General features: G+C 42.4%; 1 protein-coding gene across 1 annotated transcript in view; it reads left to right on the top strand.

Annotated features, from left to right (window-relative positions):
- Window positions 1-5,389: 5,389 nt before the first annotated feature.
- Window positions 5,390-23,938, top strand: part of slc25a26 (solute carrier family 25 member 26) — a 58,018-nt gene continuing 39,469 nt past the window's right edge. The window contains exons 1-5 of the mRNA XM_086291671.1: window positions 5,390-5,554; window positions 6,067-6,223; window positions 8,369-8,487; window positions 14,898-15,002; window positions 15,759-15,806. Of these exons, the coding sequence (XP_086147797.1) occupies window positions 5,522-5,554; window positions 6,067-6,223; window positions 8,369-8,487; window positions 14,898-15,002; window positions 15,759-15,806 (462 nt within the window). The 5' untranslated portion in view covers window positions 5,390-5,521. The remainder of the gene's footprint in view (window positions 5,555-6,066; window positions 6,224-8,368; window positions 8,488-14,897; window positions 15,003-15,758; window positions 15,807-23,938) is intronic.

The following is a 23,938-nucleotide window of genomic DNA, read 5'->3' as shown; positions in this document are numbered from 1 at the left end:
CGGGGGACCGGTATTATTGATCCATCTGCAGTTCCCTGAAGGGCATGACTGCCAGAGAAGATGAAATCCTCTGTTCGTGGTCACATCTGGTCTGTTTCTGGCACGGCGCGGCCTATCGGCAGGCCACACATCAACTGGAGGCTTTTCAGGGAACTTTTAGTTTGATAATATTGAATAAGTTCAGCTTAGAAGTAACACATGTATGAACTAGTTTTTCAGCATCACCTATGTGTGTGTGTTTTTTTCTTAATCCCTCAAGAGGGAGTAGCTAATGAGTCCATTATGGCTTAATGCACCACAAAGGTATATCTTATTTCCAGACTTGTTCTGTTCTTGTTTTTTCCACTTTAGGGGCTTCAGCCACTAGAGGGCCATTTAGAGGAAAATGCAAAGACTGCGTTAGTAAATACGTGGCTGACTCACTATTATTTACTTTTTAGTAGTGAAGGAGAATAATGCGCTGTAGAAAGCAGAGAAAGGGTGGAAATATCTGTGTTTTAATAATGTTCAATCTGACTGTTATGAAATCCAGTGACCCTGTTGATCTCTTATGTGTGCAGTCCATACTGCAGAGAAGAAAGGTGTGCTTGAATAGGAAATGCAAGAGCCAGCAGCTGGTAGAATTATAAAGAATTGAGACTTGGTGGACATATTTATCAAAGGAAAAAGTATGCTGCAAACAAAGCTGCTGTGACTCATTTTCCCAAGTACCACGAGCTAGTCTGGATGCTCTCACCTTCTCCCTCGATACGCTCAGGCAATGACAAATGCAAGTGTCATCTGTGACTATGAGCCAAAACAGCAAAAAGCCAGTCAGTTAATACCAGCAGAGGGGGAAATTCAGCCACACTAGTTGTGATGAATAGATACCATATATTCTTTAAGGTAATTTCGTGGCTTTCTTTTCAGTTTTCATTTTTCCACTCAGCAAATTTCTTCTAGGAAACTTCAGGCTGTTGGCGTCTCTCTGAGATCACACTTCCTCCCATTTCTCAACATTTACAACTGCACACTACTACATGAAAACCAAAGGAAGAAACCAAGTGGGCTGCATTAAGACAACTACAAGATTCTCCTAAAGAACTTATTAAAAGATGTTATGATGTGCTATTTATTATATGCAATAGCACTCTGATTGACTGTGAGGCACCAAGAAAGTAAAGCACAAAATTTAAGGGGTTTGTCCTAGTCAAGTTTCAATCTTGATATTAAAATAAATAAATAAATAAAATAAAAGTTAAATGTTTATATGTTTACAGCCTCCAGGAAGTCAAAACTGGACCCAAAACAGTCATATATATGTGTGGCTGTCTGTTCCCTTACTCCTCCTACACGACTTAATCAATGTGGATGAAACTTATTATATAAACTGCTCAGGGTACCTCATTGAGATTAAAAATCTCATTTCCAAGAGAGACCTGGCATCATGGCAACAAAAGTCAAAATACACATACCACATAAGTATATAACATTTAAAACAAATACAATATCCCATACCAACATGTGTAAAATATACAATAACAGATATATACATCTACAGTGATATAATGAAGATGAAAAGACTAACTTAATAAATTGTAATGAATCTGTGTTTTTGTACATAAGCAGAGCAAACAAGTGCTGCAGACTAATGATACTAAAAGTCAAAATGCCAACAATGTAAATAATTTTCAGTATGAAAAATCATCCGTGGTGATTTGAGCTAATGTCAACATGCTCACAGTGACGATACAACCATGCCGATGGTAAACAGCTGGGAAGTATAGCACATTTGCTTGCACCAAGCACAAAGTGTAGCTGAGGCTGACAGGGATTGCGTAAGAGATAAGACTGACTCAAAGTTAGAGTGGCTTAGTCCTGCATGTGTTGCACTAAAGGTCTCAAGGCTTAAGCTTTCTCATAAGTTAAAACAAAATTAGCCAAGTAGCAACCTAACTTGATCAGATACTGGGCAGGACCTAAGACAACTTGGAAGAGCAGAACTCATGCGTTTATAACGACTGTAGTCATTCTGCTGTATAAACAAGGTTTTAAACAAAGATTTTATCTGCAAAGTCTGAACATGGCCCTGACAGGTGATGCTTTGACTGTGGCCACTGAACAGCTATAACGCAAGGGTGATTACACACCTTCCAACCAATCCAAATCCATCACAGGTCACTTGGTGTGACAGCCCTTCTCTCAGTTTACCTGCACATGCTGACCCAACGATAACAAATGCACAGTGTGCGCCGTGGTAAAATTGATAACAACAATCAATATCAACCACTGAAATCATTGGCACGGTTGCTTCTGCAGAAAAGAAGGTGTCGACCGTTCTCTGCCTCGTCTGTCTTTTGGCAGGAGCAAAGCATGGGATCAATATGCTACAGGCAGCTCGCTGGTGGCCCGGCAGGGATGAGAAAGCAGACGGGGGGAGAAATAGGAAGGAAAAGATGGGATGATGACATGGCTTTGCAAGGCTCTAGGGGGGGTCAAAACACAAAGCGTGGTGCAGAAACAGGTGATAGGGATGCGTCCAGAGGCGATAAGGAAGGAAAAGTTTTGTGTGTAACGCAGGAGTCAGTAGTTTAGCAAACACTTAAATGCAGCATGGACACGGGGCAGCCTGACAGCTTGTCGATTCAGTGAATTTATAATGAATGTTCTTTTATGCTCCACTTTCTCTCTAACCTTTCTCCTCTCCTTTGCTCCCTTTATCTCACCTCCCCTCCTCTCTTCATTTAGAGCATCAACACCTCTCACCCACCCCACCCTGTCACAGGCTCATGTAGCCTATCATCCCGAGAGTAAAAACAAAGAGTTATACGAAAGGTGCTTAGTCGCATTTCTTTCTACCCCTGCTGTTGTGGTGTCCTAATGATGCAAATGTTAGGCCAGCTAATGAGCAGGAGCTATGTTTGGGCTGAAGCTCACCTTGCCGCCTCATGAATAAAAGCACCGTGTCAGAGTCAAGATGTGTGTTTCTCTCAGCTCTCAAACAGCGACCATTACAGATGGTGCTTTCTCACATTACATCCAAGAAAAGAAGACAACTGTTGTTCCATAACAGTGTCCAAAGAATAAGCTAGGCATTTGAAATGAAAATTTATTTAAACTATTAAAATGTAAGCAACCTGTCCTGTCTAAAAAACCTCGCACACGCACACAGAAGCAAGAAAAAGTATATAAAACTTCAGCTGGAACTCTGAGCAGCCTCTCACCTGTGCAAGTCACATAACCTTTTGACTCAGAGTTCATTCTGGCTGTCACCGGCGCACGCCTCTAAAGGGGAGTGAAACCAATAGATGTTAGCTCTGTGTTATTGCAATAAACCTCATGGCTGCTTGCATTTCTCTCCCTCCCCACCTCGTGGCTTAATCCTCCGTACTTTTGCCCTTCAGTTTTTAAAGACAGCCTGCGGGCTAGAAGTGCCCTTTGCTGACTTGTGGCTGACAGTGAATAAGTTCCCCTCTCGTCTCCTCCCTTTTATCTCTGAGATCATACTCTGAGTGGGTCAAGATCAATGGTGCTCCCTGCAAATCTGCCCAGACTCTGGGTGATTCTCATTGACCTTACACGGGGGTAACTGAGCGCTCCTACTCTCATCCTGCCGCTAGCTTTTGCATCCACTCCTATGGAGAAATTCACCTCCTGCTCGCACTGTTTTTATCGAGAAACATGGAGCATACTGGCGCAGGCCGTTGCTAAGTTCTTGTCTGCCTCAAACCGAAATGTATCTGGTTGGAGATTTGCGGTCCTAAAACCAAACTAGTTTCTAATGCTACAGAAGGGAAAACTGTGGTTGGAGACTCAGGCTGAACCGAGATTAGGTTCTGTCTGAGGTGAGGGACAACCAACTTTTGTTGTCCCTCACCTCAGTCCCCCAGGTTAGGCTGTGAGGTGAAAATCCCCAAAATACAGGATATCATTCACATCTTAATTGTGGAAATGAAATCCAGAATTTAAAAAAAAAAAAAAAAAACAACTTACACATTCATCATGTTTTTTAAAGTGTTCCATCAAGACAACATAAGCACAAGAAGGAAAGAGTAAGTGGTGCGACTGCCATCCTCAGGCCCATGGATGAAGAGAACAAGTCCATCCAGATCCAGCTGGGGCTCTCATCCAATGGGATCCCAGTGAGACCACCTTCAACAAGATGGATGGCGCACGCCGAGCTTCAAACTGGGCGCACCCAGCCCAGACATCATTGGGTCCGGGCTGAATAAAGAGGTGGTGGCCCCTCGCCTGCTCTTCCCTAATAGGAGGCGCTGCCTGGCTGACAGCAGCCCATAAATAACCCAGTCGACGTGTCACTGGAAAAGAACACACTCACCTGAGCGTACTCACTCACTCACGGGCACCACAAGGGAGAAGCAGGGTGCAATAATACAAGGCCATACAGACACAGAATGACAACACGAGTGTGTGAAGATAGGTCTCAAATTATTTGCTCCCTAGCACATATTATGTGGTCTGATTAAAAAGATCAAACAGGATTTGTGCCACACTTTCAAACCACATTAGGGTGGCTTAAATTAGCCACCAGTTCATCTGTGTTTTTGTCAGGTCATCATAATGACTGAGCAGCGTTCTGGGGAGCTGAGGACAGAGCAATTTCCCTTTTTCTTTATTTCTTATGGGAAAAAGCAAACCTGCAATCATCCACTTAGGCTGTAGATGATGACTATTTGTCAGGTGTTCATTTCATCTGAGCTAAAGGTCCAAATCGTCACATTTTACAGCTTTCTTACAGACAATCACACATGGTCACCCAGCTGTAACCACGTTTCTTTTAAAGCCTCGAACTTTTTCCCTGCAGTCATTTTGATATGAATTCGTACATGTGTTAGTAATCACACTAATTACAACAGAACTTTAATTAATGTGATTAGCAGCACCGTAGTCTACCTACTATTACCTCTCAAAATGGCCATCATACAAGGACAGCTGTTGCGTTTGCGCTTTTTTCCCCTCCAAACGCGCCAAGCTGTTTGTCAGAGTTATCTGACATTTTCAGAGTATGTTTTTGTTTCAATTAGTCTTTAATTATTTTAATATTTAGATATTCCTCAATTAAGCAGGCAATAACGGCCAGCAGGAGCCAATCTGCTAGCCAGAATATAGAAACGAGCTATCGAAAAGTGGGGAAATTTTTATAATTTTAAGTAATTTTACAGCATCCCTCAAACACCTCAGAGCCTCAAACACGTGGAGGACTTACCACAGCTCATCAAATGACACCACAGGTATTAAAAGGCACATATTATACTGTTATAGAGCATGTTACAGTCAGAGAGTCTGTCTTACTGCTTTATTTCCCTCTCGTTCAGACACTCTCCGAAAAACAAACACGCACGTGAAGCTTCGGCTCAAGCGGTCGACGTCATATGCGTCGTGACGCAATGCGGAAGTAATTTAACCAAGATGGCTGCGTCCTTCACAGGCATGATTTGGTTTCACTGAAGTGTCAGATAATGTGTAGCAGTTGCATTTTTAAGAGCTAAAAGACCACAAGGGCAGCTTTGAGAGCGGAAACATGGAGAGGCGAGAGTTCGTGGCGTCTCTGGTGGTAAGATAATTTTATTTACACAGAGTCGTACTTTAAATACAGACAAATATAAGCTGTTAACCCCCCTCTCATATATCTGGATTAAAAAACGCCACTTTGCCGGTTCCTTGTTGTTCAGACAGTATAATGAAATCTGTTTGAACAGGTAAAAGTCCATGACGCTTTATATTTAGCTCGAGAAAATAAAAGAACGGTACTGAAATGAATATATGTAAACGTTATTATAATGTAAATATAAATATATAGATAAATATAAATTGATAAACTTCAGTTAATCTTCTAGCCAGTCTGTTTTCGGTTGGAGTTTTGTGGAGACTTGAACCGACCTTGAAGAGTCGATTTTAAATGAACTCTTACAGACACAACCAACATTTCTCAGCTCTCCTTGTTTTGCAGTTAAATATTTGCTAGACATTAACGTGACAATATAGCAGTGTTTTCTGTTTCTTAAGTGGACAGTGGGTGAGTGTTGCAGCATTACTGTACATCTCACAATGTGACTGTCACCGCAGGCAGGTGGCTGTGCGGGGATGTGTGTGGATCTGACCCTGTTTCCACTCGACACAATAAAGACCAGACTTCAGAGTCAGCAGGGCTTTTACAAGGCTGGAGGCTTTAGGGGCATCTACGCCGGAGTCCCATCTGCTGCTGTCGGCTCCTTCCCCAATGGTATGATGTTAAATTGTGACAGCTGGATATGTATTCCCTCTGAACTATTGTTTGCATTATTTCTGTTCTTGTGTTATTCTGTCAGTGTCTCACTGTGTATCTGTAAACATAAGTCACGGTGTAAATAATAATAATATTTACACCGTGACTTATTCAGCTCATTCATCTTGAAGAAGATATAAAATTATATCTCATATTAAAAAAAATCTACCTTAATCTCACCTGATTCTGTGTCCATGTATATGGAGGGATTACTGAGTAATGCAACCAGAAATGACAGCAACATATATCTAATTTTTTTTTTAAAACAACAACAAAAAGAAGAACTTCCAAACTGCAATCATAGCTTATGTCTTGGTCATGAGTTGTTTTGGAACATATCTTTTCCTACACTTCCTACACCTGTCAGCATTTAACAGAACTTACCTGTTTGGTAGTATAATCTTTTACCGTTCACACATAACCTTATTTTGCTCTTCTGATAGACGTCTGGTTGGATATTTTAGTTTGGTAGTTCACAATCAGATTAGTTTGATAAGAGGCCAGCTGATTTTTCAGTGGGCCGATATTGTCAGTCGATATTAGTTTTTTGTTAATCTATCAGTATTGGCATTTTCGATTAGCTTAGAACTTTGTTTTATATCTTCTCTTCGAACAAGATAGAAATTTAGTAACTTGGCCTTACAAACCCAACAGTGAGATCTTAAGAGATCCACAGCCTACGGCTCTTCAATGGGGTGTCACAGGGTCCCCAGGAAAAAAATGTTTAAATGTAAAATAATAAAATAAATATTCTTCTGTAGCAATAACAAAGTATAACATAAATTATTCTGTAGCAATTACACAAGAATATCCAGTAATGTCCCTGCCTACAATTAAACACATTCACTTACTGAAAATCGGGGGCATCTGCTGTGGCAAATGGGTTCAAGCCTTTGACCACAAACTTAGTCACTGCTCGGTGACATTCGTCTATCCTGGCCTGAAAGGAGACGCTAACGGTAGACTGCAGTGAGAACTGCCAGCATCTGAGCCAGACTCTGTCTGTCTGTCTCATCATGGTCACCTAAATGCACAGTAATAGCAGGTTTTGTAATAAGGCAGATCGCGCTAACATAATATGCACTGTTAGTTGATTATTTACCTGCCGCATTAACGGGAGAGGACGTGCAAACGTTACCGCTGCTGCTGGGTTGAGATTCACGAGTCCGGAGCGGAATTAAAAACATGACATTCATTTAAGGTTATCGCGTGTTTTTTGCATATTCGTAGTGTTTGTGTTCAGGCTTTCTAACTTTTTCTACAGTCACTGCTTCAAAGAGGATCAAATGTTAAAAAAAAACCCTTCAAAATCTCCATGGAATGCACTTGTGCTTTTCTCACAACTTTAAGTGCTGCCAATTGCTTGTTACTCCTTTAAACAGTTGCTGAAAAAAGTAACATTAATAACACTGAAGCTGATTCATTTATTTGTTGAGCTGCAGCAAATTAACCATGCACTCAAAGAATTTACCACAAATAACACTGTAGCTTTCTGAAAATTTAGTGATTATTTGAATTCACTGGAACCTTAAACTAAATGATGCTCTCCTTTTAGCATTTCGATCAATTATTTTGCTTTACAATCCTATTTAAATGTCCCTTTTATATCTGTTTGTTTTCTTAGGATTTAATTTGGGAACTTTGAATTGCCTTGTAGTTGAAGTGGTCTATAAAGGGCCTATAGATGTAAACCTCTCTAACTGTAGCTTAGTGTTTTCCACACAGGCAGCATCCTGGTCAAGGAGAGCATTTGAGAAGGTGCCAAGCACAGTCTTACAGGGTAGCAGCTCCAACGTACCTAATATTTGAGCATCAGTTTAAAGAAAGTATGTTTTTTCTGCATGTCTACCACTCTCACAGTCAGAAATTGGAAATACAATAAGCATCTCTTTATTTGAGTAGAGTAGAGTGATTTTGATGATTTCATCTGTTTTGCAGAATGTGTTAACTTTCTTTGGGTTTAAGTGCAGGCAGACACACACACGCACACACACGCACACACACACCTCAGTTCCTCCCCTGTCAGTGGTAGTGAGGGATATTAATTGCTCTATGCTGGTTGACTAATGGGCCTTAAACGCCTGTGGTTCTGCTTGGTTTCAGCCGCTGCTTTCTTCGTCACCTACGAATACACAAAGGCCCTTCTCGGCACCGGTGGAGTGTTTGCATTACCACATATGGCACCTGTCACTCACATGCTGGCCGCCTCCCTGGGAGAAGTAGTAAGTCAGCCTGTCCCTCATTCTCCCATCCTTTGTCTCCTCTCATGTGGATTTCTATCCCTGTTTCACTCTGGCAGTAAACTGTTGAGTCATTTGTATTCTTTTGTTGGTCTAAATGATTCCCAGCACTTCCATCTTTAGAAGGCCAGCTGTCTTTACATGCATATTTTTGCTCTTCTGTGTTCTTGCCCTTGTTGTTTCTTTCCCACCAATGTATGTCCCAAATGAAAACCAATGGCATGTCTCTTAATGTTTTCGCCTTTTAAATTTCGTAGACCGCTCTTCAATGGAGTAGCTGGGGAGGGAGTATGTGGTTTTGGCTGTAGGCCTCAAGGTCCAGCTGGGTGAGTTAAGGGGGCTTCCTCGGTACTGTCCCAGCAGTTCTCTCAACCAGCTGGGTAAATAAGACCTCATTACTGCCTATTGATTCATCTACTTTCCCATCTCAGTACCCCAGACTCTGACAATTTAGTCTGGGGAATTCACGCTTGAAACCAATGAGAAGCAGCGCAATTTCCTCAGCCGAATCCTCTCCCAGTCACTTGTAGTGAACCGCAGGATTTGAGCCATAAGGGGGCCATGGGTATTCACACTGGCATGAAATGGGGGATATGGAAAATAGGATGCCCCCCTTGGTATACCCTAGGCTGTCTGCAAAATGCTAGACATTCAGTATTCATGGCTTTTGGATGGGTGTAATTTAGCCAGGTTTTGCATGTTTATGAAATGGGATTATTCCACATGGCAGGTTGTTCACTGTACTTTAGGTTACCTACGAGGTGCGATCAGAAAGTTCTGAGACTGAGCCTGTTCTGCAAGAACGGAGCGAAGCATGGCATCATGGTTTAAGACCTAGAGCCCAACAAGCCTTCTAGTGGGAGAGTTTCCTAGGAGCAGCTTGATCTGATGCATCATGCAGATGTTTCTTCCTCTTTCCCAGAATGAAATTCAAGTTGAAAGTTTGACATTTTGACTTGGTGGAAGAGATCCAGCGCGGGTCGTTTAAGGCGCTTACAGAACAGAACTTCCGGAGGGAGCGATCCGAGTGTGGCAAAGCACAGAGAACAGCGCGGTGCTACACAAGTTGTTGTTTTGTTTTGTTTTTGTTTTTTTAATTTACAGAAGTCTGTAGCCAAACTTGGATCAGGGAAAAGTTTTTGCCTTTTTTAGATGGAGTCTCTAAACTTTTCAGGCCTCACAGTGTTCGCAAGAGGACATAATGATACTCGAAGATTAGCAAATCTTCCCCTAGTTCTCAGAATTAGTGTATCAGTTATTGGGGTTACCGTATGTGTTTAACACTTAACAATCAGAACATTTTTTTCAGGTTTTTTATGTATACTACAGTCAAGTTGAATGTGAAAGGTCAGGCAGAGGTTGCCACTACCTCTAACCTCATTGTGGATTTGAGCACATCAAAGGCACAAATCCACAGAATGGAGCCGAGCAGAGCAGGGGCGGTATCCTCCTGCATTCTGCCAGCTGAGATCGTCTTGTTCAAAGAGGCTAATCTTCAGGCTTAGCCATGAAAGGCCTACCCTAGTGCTGCCCCGAGTTAGATACAAGACCTAAACTTCTGCACTGTGATGCAACAGCAGCCAAATATGATTCTTTGTCTCAGTAGGTGCTAATGACTTTTTATAACAGTCTTGTTTTGAGTGTCTGACAGAAGTGGTGACAATTTCTTACTTTTCTTAGTATTTGCCAAGAAAATAATTAATAACACAGGCAGCAGAAAATGCGTGATTAACAAACATTCTGGTAATCCTCACTTCCTGAAGTTTTGTTTCATGAGAGGTGTATCTGACTTACTTTAGCACTCTTTTATTTAGCTTCAGGAGACAAGACACCCTCTTTACTTTTATGATGAGCATAAATCTTTTCTTTTTAATTGAATTTATAGTTTGGTCTTGATAAGTAAACTTGAAGCCATCCGTTAATTAGGCTGCTATGGCTGCTGTAGGACTTCCCATGATGTACTGACCCTTCCTTATTTTCTAGTCCTCATGTATATAATGTTGTGGGCATTTAGTTTGATTTTGTCGATTCTCTCCTGTAGTTTTTCTCCTTTTGAATGTTCATGACTGTTCTCTCTTCTCCTTACACTGGTCATGGCCTTACACAGGCCATAACCAGTGTAATAAAATAAAACCCAATTCTTATCTGCTGACAGGGTCACTTGAATCTTACGTTATTCACTTGGTTTCATCCAAAGTTCCTTTTTTTAATAGTCCATCTCATCTGAGCTGAGATTATATCATAACTGGCCAATCATAGCTAGGTGTGTTTTTCACTTGTCCAAATGTTTTATGAGTCAGTGCCAGGCAACAGGTTAAAGCAGAAGCACATCAGCTCTGTCAGATGTGTGTGAGATGGGTGACAGAAAAACACAGTGAACACAGTCACACAAGACTTTATTTTCTATTTTGGCACTTATATGTGCTATAATTTAATATACAGTGTGCTAAAAATGTTTTTGTCCTTTAAGCCACAAATAAAAAGGACATTAGGCAACAAATTGCCAAAGGAAAATTTTGAGGGATCAAGGAAAATATTTCACAAACAGATTTTATGAAAACTGTGCAGCTTCCCCATTTTCATCCAAATGTAATATGTCAAACAGATCGTAATGACCACCTATCTTTAACCAGATCTAATCAATCTTCATTTTTTTCCCTCTTTACAAACAGGCCTGACTTTAGTAAGCAGTTAAGATGGTGGGATGGATGGCGACTGTAGATCAGAGTGACTCGCTTTGATTGTTTCCTTATTGCTCTACCTCCTTCTCGTTTTCTCTTGTGGAGACCAGAGCAGCAGTTGTGTAACACACACAACTTAAAGAAGAAGCAACTTGTTATTTGGTCCTCGCCTGACTTCCCCTCTCTAACCCACTCAGTCTACGATCCTTTCCCCCAGGAGGCTAGTGTGTTTTACCAACTGTTTCCACTCCACAACGTTCACTACAGATGTTTTACGGGCACTTATTGCTTTGCGACTTTGATGTCCAAGCTCAGTGGATTGTGTGCTTGACTTAGCAATATCTTATTAATAAATGTAGACTAAATCTATTATAGCCATACCAAAGGGAGTTTGCTGCTCAGATTTTATTCTGTACCAACGTATGATAGTGGAATTAAAATCCTTTGGTCTAACAAGTGCACAGTCTTTGTGGACGAAGCCAGAAATTTACTAGAGCTGTTGAATCTTACTCTTCAAGTGTCTATATTAACCTAGTTACCACTGCATTCACCTGCAGGCAATAACAGACAGACAGAGAGTTGTAGAGAGAAAGAACTCAAGAGGGTCGAGACAATGAGAGAAAATCCCCACTGCCACAAACACCTCGGTGTTTGTGCGACCGCAGTGGTGGGACGCTCCCATAAAGAATGTGTAAGCTGATGGCGTCTGTCAGGCTCTAGCAGGCTGTTATCCAGCCATTAGATCAGATTTATCTTCATTCCCATTCGCTCGACGTCTGCCCTGAAAGCTCATTTGTCAAGGCCAGGCAGCAGGCTTCTCTCGCATCTATAACCCCCCCTCCCCACACCCTCTTACTGCCACACATCTGTGGGAGGATGTACTGGAAAATACAGTGTGACATGACAAGATAGGGGAGACATTGAGAAGGAGGGAGCACAAGGGAGGAGTTTCTTTTTTTGGGAGGGAGGTAGGAGAAACTGGCAGCCACTTAACTTGGCTCTGAGAAATAATCCATGCATCGCCTTCGAGGAGCGCCACGCTCTGTGATTTATTGGCTGTTGTTTCAGACTTGGAGACATCTCTACCCTTCTTCTCCATGACCTTTTTCTTCTCCATCTTCCTTCTTTCTTCCATTTTCCTTGCTTACTTTATCCTTTGCGATACTGTAATGCATTTGAAGTATAATGAAATCCAAAGAAACAGTGGTTACAGACAGTATTGTCTTTTTGAAAGGGCAGCTCAAGGCACTCTTACTGTTTGTTTTTTATTTTTTATATTGTGTTAACTGCACTATAGTTGCAGCCAAATGTCAACAAAGAAAAAAGATTAAAATTTACTATTGTCCACAAAAGGGCAATCTTGTTTCTTGGTGGTGATCGCACTGTTTTTTAATGATGAATAAATCCAAATAAGTTAGGCCCAATGCAGTTATTACAGCCTATATGTTTTCCCACCTGTTGTTGCTATGGTGCCAAACGGCAATCCCGGTCCCGACTGACCGACCACCGTGTCCTGATGGCCAGACGTGGTAAAAGAGGCATGGGGGCAAAGGCTTGCCGGATGGAGGGATTTAATGACTCTAATGTGCTACGAGTCTCTGCTAATTTCCCATCCCTTACTGTGGTTCTCCCATGACTGAGTGCTGGACTTTCACTACAAACAGAAAACATACTCTGTCATTTGGACTAACGACAACAGGCCAAACTGAAGAGCTTCAAACACAGACAGGCAGCTTCCTAATGAAGGCTGCTTGACATATCCAGCAGCTTGTAAATAAAGATAAATGGTAGCAGAAATTTAAAAGGCTACCAACAGATTTCTAATAAGTTTACGAGCCGGAGGAAAGTGTTGAATGCTTGCATGCTTGCTTTCGTTCCCCTTCTTGATTCTGTGCTCCTTTCTTTTTCTTTTTCTGCTTTGATTTCTTTGTATCTCGCTTGCTCTCCGATGAGATATTACCTCCGCATCTCTAGCCATTATTTAGATTTCCTTCATCCCAGCCATACCTCATTGTGTCCTCATTCAGCATCACTCATTTCCCTCCCTCGTTTGCTGCCGCTTCTGATACTGTATCTGAAATAGCCTCGGAGACCACACACTCGATCTTTTATCCACTCAGCATCATCGCCGCCACCTCTAGTTGCACAAATTACTCCCAAATAAACAATGTTCCTCATTTATTTGGTGTAATCTGTGTCTCATTCTGGCCTCCTCGCTGCAGTGACAGGAAAGGAAAAGGCCATCTTAAGTCCAAACCCCCAGCCAATTACATCAGTAATTACTTGTCATAGCCACTTTCTTTCCATTTAGCTGCTGTTTTCTGCTCCTTTGGAGAGTTGGTTTGGGGTAAACATGATGTACAATGTATTAGAAATTCTAACTTGACCAAAGGGGGAGGGTAAATGAGATCTCAGAGGCAGATGCAGCAAGCTCAGTTGTTGCGAATGGGTCATGCAGGTGCGAGTTTGGGCACTTGGTGGTAGTGTTGCTCCGTGGTTGTGCTGCAGCTGGACACACTGATGTGAAACACCAGCAGCCTGCACAGAATTATAGAGGCACATTCAAGTCGTTTGTTTTTGCTGTTATGTATGGAGATTAAGGCTGCTGTGTTCACTGTGTGCTGAAAAGAGGAACAACTTGCGTAGCCTGCAGAAAACATGATGTAGTGAAAGTCAAAACAAAGTTGAGAATTGGTCCATCTGTTGCTCAACAGTCAGCAGGTATTATAGCAGTACAGAAAAATAAGAGACGACCGAGAGAGCAAGTGTCCACCAGAACCCTTTAACAGCTTGCGGTGTATCTTTGCCTTCTTATTTACAGGGTATGGCCCAAAAGAGCCTAAAGAGCCCAAATGCTAAATCACTATAGCGACAGCTGAACTGGGAAAGGAGCAAAACGGGAAGCGTCTTTAATACACTGCCTCTAACATTCCTTCTCTCCTTGCTATCCTACTAGCTTGGTGTTGCTGTGGCGTCTGGCATCTGTGCGACTAAGGGAAGTCACAGTAGGGTGGGGGGGGGGGCTCACAAATCGCTCTCAAAGATTGCTTGCTGTTAGCCGGTTTTTCCACTCCGGTGCAGGATAAGTGGGAAATCAAGCCGCCAGGTGGGCAGCTGTGCTTGCCTGCCTGCCTCTCCTTGCCTTTCGGACCATGGGAGTTATGAAGCATAAATATTCATGTCTGTCTTCACTAGCTGTTGGCAGTCCATATTTTTGTTGACATATGGTGGATGGGTTGGGACTTGAGCAGGGAGTGTGGCTGCTGGGGTGTGCATGCGTGTCTGGATCTATCAGGGTGTTTGACGGTAGCATGTTCCTTGGACACAGATACACAGTCAGCCTGATGACCTTTTGCGAACATGACAACTGTTGCTCTGGTGTCATGTCCGCTCTGTGTACCAGTTTGTTAATTGGCCCAGTTGCGCACTAACTAAAGCAGTCGTTAGCCTGCCAGCTTCATGTAATTGCTCTCCTCGAGCCGTGCCACATCATGGCCACCTGCCACGTAGCAGAAACATACAGAAGGTGATATCATGTACAGCAAAAGGGCATCTAGGGGAGTGGCGTGGGTATGTGCGCACACAAAGATGTGGGTTTCCTAACCTCCAATTAAGCACAACATGGATATAAAGGGTCTATAAAATGAAAGTATAGTGTAATACAACAACTACAAATTCAGGCCTTTAATGTTTTGTTTTTTCATCCTGTAGGTGGCGTGTCTGATCCGGGTACCCACAGAGGTGGTCAAACAGAGGGCCCAAGCTTCCCTCTCATCCTCTACCTACAACATACTGCTGGCTACTCTTAGAGAAGAGGTATGTGGCAATCAGAAGCTCGTTTTTGGCCATTAATTTTGCGTTTATGTGTGTGTGATTTTTGGCTGTCGTTCATATCAGTAACGCTGCTGAGATATGGGATCTGAGGCCATTGATGAAAACAAGCCTGTTGCCAAGAAATGCAAGCAGATTATCAAAAAGCAAACTTATCTGAAATCCAGAACTAAAGTACTCGCACTGTGAGTTTACAAGTAATGAAGTGTACTGCTAGTTCATGTGAAGCCATGATTCAAGGCTGAGGTGTTGATAGTAGTTCCAAAAGGTAGCAGATCAAGGTGGGGAAGATTTAAATGAGTATATTGTCCATATTCATATGTTTGAACATATAAGTAAATTAAGTTTCTGAAGTCCCCTCTGCTTTGAGCCAGATGTACCGATCAGATCCACCAATCACTGTTCTGAATGGGTGTGGATGTTGGGTCACTGATTTCATAAATTGTAATAAATTGTTAGACTCTGCCGCTCCCATCTAAACATTATGATGTTGGGTGGGTGTGGTGTGTGGGGTGGGGGGTTTAAGACGAGTGCTTTGGTTGGAGCATACCAGCGCCTTAACCCTAACAGCTCTCAGCAGTTATGTGCTGCTATAATCTGTGAAGAAGCTGAATAAACGTTGTTCCCACAGATGAATTATACAAGTGCTTTATCTGTTCATTGACTGATGTGCATTAAAGCAAAAATTAGATTTTATACGTTAGATTTAAACATTTTTTTTCCTGTTGTTTCTCGGGGCAGGGGGTTCGAGGCTTGTACAGAGGATATGGCAGTACGGTTCTCAGAGAGGTAGGTTTCATTCACGGGTTAACTTCACACTCAGTCGCTCACTTGTGTCTGTCATCCACTGTTGATACCATCATCAGTACCTGTTCCACAGCAGATCCTGCACTTATGTCTGTCTTTGGTAAAGTTTAGTTCCAGGTAATTACAAAGTATGTCATACAGATCATATTGAAATCAATACTAAAAACAGCTCCTCAGCTCTTTGAAAGATGTGTGGTGGATTTTTTTGGATAGGTTGAACAGATATTGAGGCTTTCCACGCTTGTGACTGAAGACAATTTAATTTCTCTGGGGTTGGATTGAAGTTTGTAGTATTGATTTACAGATTTTCTTTTTTCCTCCCTCACTTTCAATTCAGTCAATTACTTGCACAAGATGTGTGCTCTCCTTTTTAGAGCTAAATCTGATTAATTAATTCAATTACTCTGGTTATAAATGCAAAACAAAACAAGGATAAATGAGTTCTGGGCTAAACTCCCTTGATAGGCGCTCACCTTTTTGTAATGGAGAAAAAAAAGCAGCTCTAGTTCTTTGATTCATGATCCTCTGCCTAATTGCACCTGCAGTGCATGATATTGCAAAATAATTGCGGGAAGCATTGTATGGGTGTTTTGAGTTTCAATAGAAGTGGAAAAAGAAAATGGAGAGAGAGAAAGAAGTATATGAAGGTGACACTTGTCTTTTTTTTTTTTTTTTTTTTAGGGAGGTGGGTGAGGGCGTAATCTAGTCCCCTCTGCTGTGCTAGCCTGTACTTATTTTCTGCCTCACTAAACTGATGTTATTCACGCAAATTCCATCTGGACAGCCAGGGAAAAAAAGGACAACAAGACACTGTGATTTCTCCGAGGGGCTCTGAATAAATGAATACATTTGGAGGCTGGCGCACGGCCTGTGTGCATACTAACACTGGCAGATGAAACGCAGCGGTGGCGGCAGGGATTTGGGGCACGGGAACGGCAAAGGATGCTTCGTGGTGATTGGCTTTGACGTGTGTCAGGAAGGTAATTCATTTTCTCTCAGCCTCCTTCGCTATCCGCCCATCTCGCTCCTTTGGCCAAGAGACCCTGTCAAGATAAGTTTGTTTATGTGGTACGGCATGGCGCCTCCCTGCTCTCACTGGCCCACTAATTGAGGTCCTATCTGTGCTATATATTCATTAGGCAGCCTTCAGAAGCCTTTTCTGATGGGTATGATATCGCATTAGCGCCCAGTGTGCAAGAATCCACTTTGATCATCTTGGAGGGTGGAGTAAAGGAGTACAAGTGTCACGTCAGTTGTGATCCGTTTGTCATTGTTGCGCCAGCCTACATGTACGGGCGGTTTTTGCCCAGCGCACCCCGGCTTTGCCCAAAGTTGTCTTTAAAACTTAAATCTAAATTATTGATTAATAGGATTTCAGTTCTTTTTAATTTTGCACCACATTAATCTTTATTGCGGTATACCCTTTCTGTCAAGTTTTCTGCTGAGTTGGCATCTTATGGGTTCCAACTGAACAGAGCATGAAATCACTAAGATTTAGATTGGGGTGAAGGAAACTGGAGCGCGGTGAAAAATTACTTTATTCTGCTCTAAAAAAACAAGGACCTTTTTTAATTAACACCAGCAAGACTTTGCTCAGGACTTTGAGAGAGACTACACTTGCCCCATATCCCACATAAGCTGTTGATGTTGTCTGTGTGTTCATTTGCATTCATTGTATGAAAACACACAGGGTAATCTTCCGAGTCTAATCAAGACTCTAATTATATGTCATCAGTAGTAGTGGTCCTCATTTCGTCAGGATTTCCTGCCCTTGCGCGGTTTTGGATTGTACCATCTTTCTCCACTAGATGGCATGTTAAGATTGGTACTGCCTTTATGAAGCTTGTGCCTGACTTTTGTTTGAATTCCACACAATCTGTACTTCCCCTCCTCCCTCTCCTCACCTATCAGTACCAATCCAGCTCCATGACATTTATGCACAGCAGTTACTGATTTTTAAAAGAAATTATTTATTTTTATATCGAGCCCTTTTTTTTCTGATCCAACATATTCTGAGGCAATATTGAGTAATTGAGTCTTAAGTGGGTTATTAGATAGTGTTTAGTAATGCAGTGTTGTGTGGGTTGCGGAGTGGCAGGTGTAAGTAAAGCTGGCTCTGTAAAATGCACCTTGTCTCAGTGACTCTGACATACAGCCAGTCTACATATAATCACTTATAGTTATGTTCTGGAAAGTGTCTGCTCTGAATGCTCTTAATAAACACATTTAATCTAGGAAGCACACAGACAGGGGAGGCATTTGAGTTAAAGCAAAACCGGGTGTTAGAATGACTTCCCTTTACCAGCATTACATATAGTTTGCTTAATACAACCCCTCCGTCAACCTCAAAGCTTCCCCACTTCAGCAGCTGGGACCTGGCAATGCAAAGTACAGGCTCTGGCAGCTGGGCTTATGAAACACCTCTCCATCCAGGCTCCCCCATCCCAGCTCTGCTTTCTATTTATCCATCTCCTCTTCAATCTGCTGCCGATTTCCCCCCCCCCCCCCCCCCCCTTCTCCAGCAGAGGGCTTAGCTGTAAGGAAAGACACGCTAACCTGGGATTTAACTGTTACCAACAGATCAAATACAAATCGGAGCTGATTTGTATTTGAGCTACAGAAAAGTGACAAATGAGAGAAAAACATGAACCAAAGACCGCATTTTGCCACAATTTGACCAGCTTAAACAGAGTTCTCTTTAACTCTGCTTGAATATATTGTTACATTGAGTGTTCTGATGTCATAATGATCATTAAGTAATTGCGTTTAAATGGTAACCACACTAGGGTCATTTAGGAAACTCAGCGTGTACCATGTTTACATGTCTGACAGCTCAGGTCTTGTGGTGTGTAAACTGGGTTATAATTGTCAGAAACAATGTGGGGGTGGATGCTGCTTCCTCTGGTGGAATCCTAAGGTTGAAATTGTCTCAACAGGCACACAGCAGAGCGTGTGTGTGTGTGTGTGTGTGTGTGTGTGTGTGTGTGTGTGTGTGTGTGAGAACCCTCTCCCCATCCCCCCCCTTTTTTGTGTCCACCCTTGATGTGGGTTCAAAAGTGGAATCACTCTATATCCTGTGTCTGTGCACACTGATCCATAGAGGCTCATGTTTATATACCCTCATATGACTGAGACAGAGCAAAAAGAGGGAAAAAAAGAAATGGTAGTAGAAGCGAAGGTTGTTTATTTTCCTCTAATATGTAAAGGTAGGATTTGTGTGACACGTGTAAAGGAGTGAAGGCTTCCTCCTGCGTTGTGCTTTAGAGTTGGAGCTCATCGGAGCAGCTGCCGCTAGTCTCAGAGACCCAGAGAGCAAACCAACTCTTAAATTACTTCAACGCCTTTAAAAGCTTAACAAGACTGGATTAAATAAGAAGGAAAGTGCACTGGAAAAAAGAGAAATTAAGCCAAGGAAAATATTAAGCTGTCATTCGAAAATGAAATAGAAGGCTCACTAGTGAGATGAATGTGTTCACTTATTTTGGGCCTTTTCTTGATTCGTTTTGCACTGTTTGTGTGAGCCGTTTTCATTTCATAACTGTTTGCTATTATACAGTTATAGAATAAGACTTTTATCAGCCTTTGAAATTAATAAAATGGAGCGTTGCTCCGATGGGTTCACATCAGAAGCGAATGGGAGCTGCTGGTGTTATCTGTTTACTCTGTGATCAGTGAGCAGGCTAAGAGGACTGAAGAAGCCTGTTGACCTCAGTAGATCTGATCCTTGACCTGTGAAGGGCTATATGTGTGTGTTTGCGTGTGCTCCTGTGATATGGAGGAACCGTAGAGGGTTGTCTGCCATCTTGGTGTTTTGAGTCAGAACTGTCAGAGTACACATTCAAAGTATATTTACATTATACATACACAGTGGTGGTCAGAAGTTTGCATACACTCTTCATGGGCAAATATGTCACTACTTTTCTTGGCAGAATTGATTGGTTTCCTGGTACTGACTTGGCATTTAAGTTTAGTTTACAAATTTATAATGGGATTGACATTGGGGATCTTCTAAGTATTTTCCAAAAGTTTAGTGTCACCCTGCTTTATTCATTGTAGACGTTTTCGTGTGTGTTTGGGATCATTGTCATGTTGGAACATACAATTGTGTAAAGATTAAACTATTTAGCTGTTGATTCTGAGGTGAGGTTGAAAAATGTAGAGGTAGTTGTCTTCCTGCATTATTCCATCCACTTTGTGCAGCATTCAAGTACCACTGGAAACAGAAAAGCCTAAATTACCCAAACTGAGTCTATGTAAACTTTTGACTACAACTGTTTTGGTCAACAATTAGTTGGACCACCCCATATAATATGTATATATACTAATATAATATATACTAAGATAATATAATATCCCCTTGTGGGGATAGGTTAATTGGATAATCCAAATTGCCACTAGGTGTGAATGTGCGAGTGAATGTGAGTGTGAATGGTTGTCTGTCCCTGTGTGTTGGCCCTGTGACAGACTGGCGACCTGTCCAGGGTGTACCCTGCCTCTCGCCCTATGACAGCTGGGATAGGCTCCAGCGCCCCCCGCGACCCTGAAAAGGAGAAGCGGAAGCGAATGGATGGATAATATAATATAATATAATATAATATAATATAATATAATATAGGGAACCATTTAAAAATAGGACCAATAGCCAAGGATGTCCTAAAGAAAAAAAGTGCAAAATAAGTCAGTTTGTTCCACAGGAAGTCCAGCTATCATTACAAAGAAAAGTACGACTGTATAGTGTGTATTAAAGAAGATAATAGAAAGTAAGGGGAGGATGATGTAGATTTATTTGGTGTTTACCTTAATTTGTCACCAGTGGCTAGCTGAAACGTCCATATGTTCAATCAAATTAGGTGATTGGTGTTGGGGATGTCCTTGCAAGTGCCAGTTCATTAACAGAAGGCTTTGAGTGACTTCCAGAACATTTAATGACAAGCAGTGAATTTGATAAAATAAATTTAAAGAATACACGATTGGAGGCCTTAGCTTGATTTCTCGGTTCGTATCATTCCTTTCTTTACTGTCAACTTTCTTGACTTATGGGATACTCTTTTTGAATCCTGCCCCTGTTTGCATTGCTTCCAGGTCAGGCTGACTCTTGTTAGAAGAGTGATGACCTTCTTAAGCGATCCACTTGTCGCTGGATGATTTGTATCACTTTATCATAGATGTCACTCAAGGGAATAATGGTTTTCCTCCCACTGCCATTATGGATGACGGATGAATGCGGTTCTGGCTGCACCTGTCATTCCCATCAATGTGCCTTTGTGAATATGATCATATCTATATATTTTTCCTCTTCTGTGTTTCCTAATGCAGCCATACTGGCATGCACGTAGCGTATTGCAGCCCACTCGTATATCCAGTCCCTCTGAGGTGGCAGTAGGACATCTGCTGCAAATCTGACTAAACCTCAGTAACCTTCCTTAGATCAACATGTGGTCTTATTGATGAGTTCTGCAGTCAGTAGGGCTAAAGGAGTTAGCTGCCATGCTGTCAGACCCCCACGTGTGGCTTTTGCTAAGTTCGGTTGGGGGACAGCACCGGGCTTTCTCTGCTGGCTTGTTTAGGATGATACATTGGAAGCCTGTACCACTGAGAGCCATGGATCACACACTTATGTTAAGTACGCTGGTCCCCGTTGACGACGACTCCGAAATCCATCATTCTGGTTGCAGTTCATCATGCACGGCTACTCTGTGCATTTTTGAGACTTATTACCGATATCATCTGCCAAACATATTCCCAGGAAAAAGGCACTGTTGCCTTTAACGGCTATAGTAGCTTTCCGGTGTATAGTGCCTGTGTAAGTGCTGCATTCATGACCACAGTGGCCTTGTTAGTCAGTGAATCCCTCGGGGTCTTGGGGCTGTGTTTGCTTCCCACAACTTTATGCATGTTTGTCTCAATCCAGGCAGAAAACCTTTAGTAATCCACATGTGTTTCTAATAACACACAGCCGACAGCCTGGCAAGGGACTTACGGTCTGTGAGTATTTGTGGGATTGGTGGGGGTCTGGAATGGAGGGAAAAGCGATGGCTATGTTTTGGATGTCATGTGGAAGGAAATAAGTGTCAGGAGTGTGCTTCTGTATGTTGGTGCCATAACACAAGATTGAGAGTGATGCATTATTCCCCTGACAGCCATACTTGTAATGCAGATTTAGCTTGAATTGGATCCCTGTTCCACTTGAGTTTAGCAGGTATTTAAGTGACATAATACCCCAACAGCCTAATTACTCTAACACCCATCGCAGTCAATCAGCACTTTATAAGTTACTGCATTTGCTGAAAAAGAATGTTTACATGAGGCAACTCATCAATCAGATCCACTCTATATAGCCAGTGTCTCATTTTCACTTTATCCTGGAGTGACAGGACAGAGTGAGAGCTGTGGGAGTGGAAGAAGGATAAATCAGTGCTGTGTAAAAGCCAGATGTGAGGAAGCACCCCATAATTAGAGGTTAACCTAACTTTTTTTTTTTTTTTTCGTGAAAACCAGTGATGCAGATCCTTATTCCTCCCCTTTCCCCTCACTTCCTTTCCAAAGCCAACCACCTCTCTTTCCTGTGGATTTACTGTAACGTTCAATTCAAAATGTAACTTATCGCTCCTTGTCAAATTAGTTGGCTTTTTGACTTTAAATTGAATAGTTATGTCTATAACTTCTGTTCCCTGAAGGAGAGGAATGAAGTACAACACATAAGTATGAGATATCGCGCCCTTGCGTGTCCTGGCTGAAGAAACCTTTATTCACACCTTTAAGGCAGATGACGTTTGATGACACGCGCACGGCCCCGCCTGCACATATAGCCGCTGTCATCACAGTCATCCCTCAGTTCGATGGCCGCTCTTCACCGAGCCAAACTGCTCAGTGGGGCCACCTTGTGTTGTAACTCGTTCCTCTCCTTCAGGGAACAGAAATTATAGACATAACTATTTGTTCCCTTTCAGTCGATTCACTCCGTACAACACATAAGTATGGGACATATATACACGCCCCGCAGAGCAGCCACCGAACCGGAATCAGACCACCACCACCTTAGTGAGCGGTAGACCCAGCAGAAAGGACAGCATGAGCCACCAAAGGGGCTGTAACGTCCAACCAGGGTGGGCCTTTGCTCCAGGCTGACTGGCATGGAGGTCGGGCCGGAGGATGTGTTCCTGCTGGTGGCACACTACAGCAGTGGGCGCCGATCTCCATGCCGGAGCATGGAGATGGAGCTCATGGCGTGAGCACTGCCCGATAAATCTTCTCCAGCTGCAAAGCAGAGAATCTGCAGTCCTTGGACGGCAGAGTTGTGGGGCCGCCGACACAATGGTTATGGGACGGGGCCAGATAAGCAGCCATAGATGGCTCCATAGGGGGTGGGTTCGCTAAGCTAGCCTCCTCGGCGCTGTCCAACTCCATGTACTGTACAGTGACGCGGGAAGACAGAGGTTTGTCCCATGATGCTGTTAGCTCGCAGATAAATTCTGGGAACATGGGAAGGCAGTTTTTGGCCATTGCGGGCTCCGGTGGGAGGAAAAAACCTGGGAACCGCAGCAGTTTGCATATTTTGCTGTGCAGTACAGCCAGACTTTTGACCGCTTCACCTTGGGCATTTTTAATCTGTAGCTCTGCTCTAAAAGAACATGCGTACCTGGACCCGCCTACTATCCTCGGAAACGTAAAATGATTGGCTAGAATCTAAAGTGTATAACAGCTCAGGAAAAAAAAGCACCGAAATAAAGCACCGAAATGTCCGCTGCTTTTCGGTCTGGTTACTATCGTTTAAGTCAGATGGCACCGGATACCGGTACCCATCCCTAACCACATGATTAACTTTAGCTGTCACACTGCAATAACTCCATCATCAGATCAAATATTGAAAATGTATTGTGTCTTTATAAAAAACGGGCTCCAAGTGTATAAAAGTTAAGTTGTTTTTTAGGATTAGTTAGCAAAAATCTATTTTTTGCAGGGGCCTATCCCAGGTGATGGTGAATCTCATTCAGGTGACTAGTAAATGGGGAATTACAAGAACAAGTAAACAAGTATTAGAAAAGTTTCATACTTTTATACCATAGTATACTATAGTGACCATAGTAAACATATCACCTGAACTATAATGTGTT

This window comes from Aulonocara sp. 'chitande type north' Nkhata Bay, linkage group LG5, assembly GCF_057382095.1.
Source record: "Aulonocara sp. 'chitande type north' Nkhata Bay isolate Kocher_YH1m ecotype deep benthic linkage group LG5, A_spYH_male_GT1.1, whole genome shotgun sequence".
NCBI lineage: Eukaryota > Metazoa > Chordata > Actinopteri > Cichliformes > Cichlidae > Aulonocara > Aulonocara sp. 'chitande type north' Nkhata Bay.
The sequence above is the reverse complement of the archived record's forward strand: the minus strand, read 5'-3'. Positions and strand labels throughout refer to the sequence as shown.